The 6,000-nt window shown below is 34.3% G+C and overlaps 1 protein-coding gene across 5 annotated transcripts in view; it reads right to left on the reverse strand.

Moving 5' to 3' along the window:
- Positions 1 to 5,122, reverse strand: part of LOC117338316 — a 94,798-nt gene extending 89,676 nt beyond the window's left edge. For all 5 annotated transcript variants that reach the window (XR_004535000.1, XM_033899612.1, XM_033899610.1 and 2 more), the window contains exons 1-5: positions 5,055 to 5,122; positions 3,905 to 3,953; positions 3,401 to 3,504; positions 971 to 1,207; positions 680 to 747 (exon numbers count right to left, since the gene is read on the reverse strand). Coding sequence is in view for 4 of the 5 variants with exons in the window: in XM_033899612.1 (XP_033755503.1) it covers positions 680 to 747; positions 971 to 1,207; positions 3,401 to 3,498 (403 nt within the window). In the remaining variant the exon portion in view is untranslated. The remainder of the gene's footprint in view (positions 1 to 679; positions 748 to 970; positions 1,208 to 3,400; positions 3,505 to 3,904; positions 3,954 to 5,054) is intronic.
- Between the last annotated feature and the right edge of the window lie 878 nt (positions 5,123 to 6,000).

Raw genomic sequence — 6,000 nt, forward strand, 5'->3', positions numbered from 1 at the left:
TGTACGGACACTAACCAAAATACAATACAATCCAACAATCTTATTAACCCTACCCCAACTACAACACACATGTAATCTTTTACCCTCTTACTAGTTACTTACTGTTTGTAAACAAGAGGCCTATGGGCCTTACCAGTCAACTGATTTTTGAAATATTTCAGTTATTTTGACCCTTTCTTGACCCACCCATTAGCCCCTGGGGATGGGGACCATATAATTCACAATTTTGGTTGACCTTTGGTCATTGAAGCTTCCTGCAAATTTCATTGAATTGGGTTGAGAGGTTTTGGAGAAGTTGAAAATGTAAATTGTTTACGAGGAACGACGCACAAGGCTGGACAAAAGGCGAGCGCAATAGGTTAACTGAGACTTCATCCTGGGTGACCTAAAAAATAGGTATATCATCAAACTGTATGTCACATGACTTACCGCTTATGCCATCCATTTGTAGGTCATGACTTACCATTCATGCCATCCATTTGTAGGTCACATGACTTACCACTCATGCCATCCATTTGTAGGTCACATGACTTACCACTCATGCCATCCTTTTGTAGGTCACATGACTTACCACTCCTGCCATCAATTTGTAGGTCACATGACTTACCACTCATGCCATCCATTTGTAGGTCACATGACTTACCACCCCTGCCATCAATTTGTAGGTCACATGACTTACCACTCATGCCATCCACTTGTATCAACCCTAAGGAGGAGTTCCTGCTGGTCAAGTCATCTTTCTTCATGCTGTAATAGTACAAAGTCCATGAAACATTTCTAAGCTGACCATGGGCACTCTTTAAGATTTCTGTAAAACCTTTGCTTTAATCTTGTTTTTGTTCTTTCTGTTATGTAGTCATTTATTCATTAATTCTATGCTGAAACTCTAAGAGAAGATCAGTCCAAATAACTACTCCTTTTTACATTAATTACACAAACTGATTACCGTAAAGTTTGTAAAGTAACTTACTCTGGGAACTTTCCCATTCCACTCCATGTTTCAAATGGTTCTGGTACTTTTGCAGCACTTTGTAAAGATCTACTGCCAGTTACTTCCCTTGGGGAGAGTTTTGGAGATTGATCAAATGCACTGAAAGACAATCTTAACTGATGTTCCTGTGGAGGGACGTCTAGGATGTCGGTAGATAGACCGGAACTGTCCACGTCTATAAACGATCCTCCTTTAACTGTCTGCTTCACAGGATTCCTGTAACATGTAAAGTACAGTACTTAATAGATACAAGCTGTTATTCTCATTTATGCTTATAAATGCTTATTAATCGTATACATATTCACAAACCTGTTGAATGCTATGAGAGTAGACATAACCACATGTTGTAACCCCAGGAGTGCTTAGTTCTACTGATCGCTGGTAGATGGATGTCTGGGAATATCTTCAATCAGAACTGGCCTGTGGGCTAATACTTTAGCACTCCGAGTGACACAGAATTCCTTTAAAAGTCATAGGATCTACAGTATGATGCTCAGTTTTAAGGGAAAAGACAGTTTCAATAAAAGAATATAGTAATACATTACAGTTATTTCACTATATAGTAATACATTACAGTTATTTCACTATATAGTAATACATTACAGTTATTTCACTCTATAGTAATACATTACAGTTATTTCACTATATAGTAATACATTACAGTTATTTCACTATATAGTAATACATTACAGTTATTTCACTATATAGTAATACATTACAGTTATTTCACTATATAGTAATACATTACAGTTATTTCACTATATAGTAATACACTAGTTATTTCACTATATAGTAATACATTACAGTTATTTCACTATATAGTAATACATTACAGTTATTTCACTATATAGTAATACATTACAGTTATTTCACTATATAGTAATACATTACAGTTATTTCACTATATAGTAATACACTAGTTATTTCACTATATAGTAATACATTACAGTTATTTCACTATATAGTAATACATTACAGTTATTTCACTATATAGTAATACATTACAGTTATTTCACTATATAGTAATACATTACAGTTATTTCACTCTATAGTAATACATTACAGTTATTTCACTATATAGTGATATATTACAGTTATTTCACTATAGAGTAATACATTACAGTTATTTCACTATATAGTAATACATAACAATTATTTCACTACTTCATTTTCACTGTCAGTATATAATTGATGAGATATTGATATAATTTTCAGCTGAATGAAACAGCTTATTAATTTTGCATCAATGATATCCCAGATGCCAAAGTGCTGACCTAAATTGCTAGCTGGACATGCATGAACTCAGATCTGGAGGTAAAATCAGGTCAGTTAAATTCATATACTGGTATAGATATTGGGTCAGTTCAAGTTCATGTGTACAGATACTGGGTCGGTTAGAGTTCACATGTACAGATACTGGGTTAGTTAGAGTTCACATGTACAGATATTGGGTCAGTTAGAGTTCACATGCATGTACAGATACTGGGTCAGTTCGAGTTCACATGTACAGATATTGAGTCAGTTAGAGTTCACATGTACAGATATTGAGTCAGTTAGAGTTCACATGTACAGATATTGGGTCAGTTAGACTTCACATGTACAGATATTGGGTCAGTTAGAGTTCACATGTACAGATATTGGGTCAGTTAGAGTTCACATGTACAGATATTGGGTCAGTTAGAGTTCACATGTACAGATATTGGGTCAGTTAGAGTTCACATGTACAGATATTGGGTCAGTTAGAGTTCACATACATGTACAGATATTGGGTCAGTTAGAGTTTACATGTACAGATATTTGGTCAGTAAGAGTTCATATGTACAGATATTGGGTTATTTAGAGTTCACATGTACAGATATTGGGTCAGTTCGAGTTCACATGTACAGATATTGTGTCAGTTAGAGTTCACATGTACAGATATTGGGTCAGTTAGAGTTCACATGTACAGATATTGGGTCAGTTAGAGTTCACATGTACAGATATTGGGTCAGTTAGTTTATATGTATGTAGACATTTGGTTCGAGTTCACATAAATGTGGGTGCAGTTTCATTAGACTTTTGTCATACAGATATTAATCACCTACCAATGTTTAGTGGTCAAAAATTGCTTTTCACGATTTATTTGAGGTAAAATTAAGATCAATGTATTTTTACATTACCTATTATATAGTAATATTAATTAATATGGACTGTTTTTGTGAAGATTTATCTTAGATTTTATGCGTCAATAAAGCTGTGTCAGCATCTGTATCTAAAAAGAAATTTAAAACATTTTCATTGTTGTTCTCTCTATTATGATCGGAAAAAATGTCTACATTGAATATTACGACAGCCTTTGGCTACTCTGTTTTATGATTTTGTACCCTAATATTACAGGGAAATATACGTCAGTAATAATCAGCCTTGTACCTGTCTTGTCGTGCAGCTGTGGAAGCTGCCAGGGGACGAAAGTGTTGCTCTTCAATAGATGTAGAAAAATCATCACTCATTGACAATTTTGAATCCATGATATTCTGAAAATGAAAGTAAAATGAAAGTAAACTTAATAACAACATTGTATACAACTTCAACAAACAAGACAAGACAAGAAATCTAGCCAAGGCAGTGTTTTCATCTAGAACCGGTCGCCGGCCAAATTGACCGGTTAGAATGGTGTTTTGGCCGGTTCAAATGACTTAATTCACTTTTTAGAAAATGTCTAAAAACATATTATCGTAATCCTCAGATACATGTATACCTGTTACTATTCATTTGTAGCCTTTTACAAATATTTTTATTGAAAACCCTGCAGAAGTCAAATCTGGCATCCAGGGCTCAGCAACAAAGACAATTTCTGTTTCTCTAATACATTAATGATATTCATACAGCCTCAACTCAACCATATGTCTCTTTACTGATGATACCATAGCTTACCTCTCTGTATCTTCACCCAGGATGCATAACACCTCCCAGAAGTTCTAAACTGCAACGGAAAAAGACAGCCACAAGTTTAATAACCAAATTAAAACAGAAGCAATCATACACATGATGCACACAGAAAGGAACTACAACACACAGATAAGGCAAAGTAACTAGGTGTCACCATACAGCAGAACCTTAAATGGGAATCCCACATTAATACCATTACAAGCAAAGTTAACTCTACATTAGTACTTCTGAGATGAAACATGGGTACACTTGTTCAATCTAGGTCAACCAACACACAAAAGCTGACATATACAAGCTAGAAATGGTACAGCCAGGTTTGTCGCAAACAAATTCAGATATACTTCTAATGTTGGTGACCATGATCTGAACAGGAGAAATCCCCCCCCCCCCCCCCCCCCAAACAATTTCAGAATAGAACTCTATTCCTCCTGATAATCAGTGATATTTCTTATACCCGTCACATTTCAAATCCATCTTATCCTTACAATATACAGCCTTTTATGGTACCACTCGTCCAGCACTCTCCCCCTGACATGATCTTCAACTAGATGAATTTTCAAAATACGACATTATAATAACAAATTCAATACATTCACAGTAGCCAACTGTTTCCCAAAAGTTTTCCTGCATTGATAAACTTATCACTTTGTTTTATAAATATATATTTTATGAATGGCATTCTTTTGTATCGAACATTACTAGGCCTAGTAAGGTATACAACGATCTATATGTACGTTAATGAAACACTACAGCAGATTTACTGACGAGGTCACCACGACTTTTCAGAACTATTGTGTACGAGTATGTTTTTCGAGGTGTATCGTTAATTTGTACAACTTTCTTTTCTTTACGCAAACTGCCACCAAGTAAATTAAGCAATGCCTTTATTTCCCTATGTACTAAATACTATAAAAGCATATATTATCATTTTCGTAACATATTTAGTACCCAACACTTTCACAACTTGACGCGCGCATTTCAACTGATCAACGTGTGTTTACACTTTTTATCGATGGTGTAGGGCAACTACGTGTATATAGATATCTACAGTTGACGAGGTATACCATGTGTTTGCTACAATTTCTTCGTAAATAATTACAAATCTATAAAGAGGTCCATCAATTCAACAACTTGCCTGCTTTCATGTCGTAACCATAATGTTGATAGTGTTTGGGAAATTCTTCTTTTGAATATCCGCCATTTTCATTTGCATCGGAAATTGTGTCGGAGCACGAATGTAAAAAGAGATCTGATTGGTCAAAAATTGTCCCATTCAGAAACTATCGGCACCTTGTTAACACTTTCACGCTCAGCGGAGTTCCTTCCCTGACAAATTACAATGTCGTTAATCTTGAAATATGATTACAAATAAAGCGACTAGTTTAAATAGCGACGACTTCAAATCAAACTTCCATAAGAGTCCATTTAAAAGTCACAATTGTAATTAGATCTATGTAGGGCCCTATATAACCAGAGATCAATATAGATCTGTGATATAACTAACCTAAGTTATCGGCTTGTTTAGCTGGATCAGCGTCTAAGCCGCCTTACACACAGAAAACGCAATAATAGGTTGCTCTTTTCATTTAGTCACAAAACGAATATATAATAGATATACTAGATCTAACTGTTATACAGTATAGGTCTGCGAATTTACCGTGATGGTTAAAAATCAACAATAACGTGATACTTTATGTCAACTGTGATAATTCAATAATATTTGTGAAACTATTTATTAATCATTCATTATTTTTATCTATTAAGAAAATAAGAACCTGATGTAAATATTGTATAACATATACAGTATGTAATACTATTGTACTGTGTATGCTTTACCTGAATAAATATTAATATTATTATTATTTATAACAACGTCGATTTGAAGAATTTAAATATGTTATATATTTCGTCTCTAATCTATATTAGTAAATTTAACGTGATAGCGTTACTGAAATGATTTTTAAATGTATTGATCGCACTATAAGCTGTGACCACATTAAGCTGTCCGGAATCTATTAAAATTTATCGACTAATTTTAAACATCCGCTTACCCATTTAGATAGCTTTGAAAAAACTAAGCA

The sequence above is a fragment of the Pecten maximus genome, chromosome 11, assembly GCF_902652985.1.
Source record: "Pecten maximus chromosome 11, xPecMax1.1, whole genome shotgun sequence".
NCBI lineage: Eukaryota > Metazoa > Mollusca > Bivalvia > Pectinida > Pectinidae > Pecten > Pecten maximus.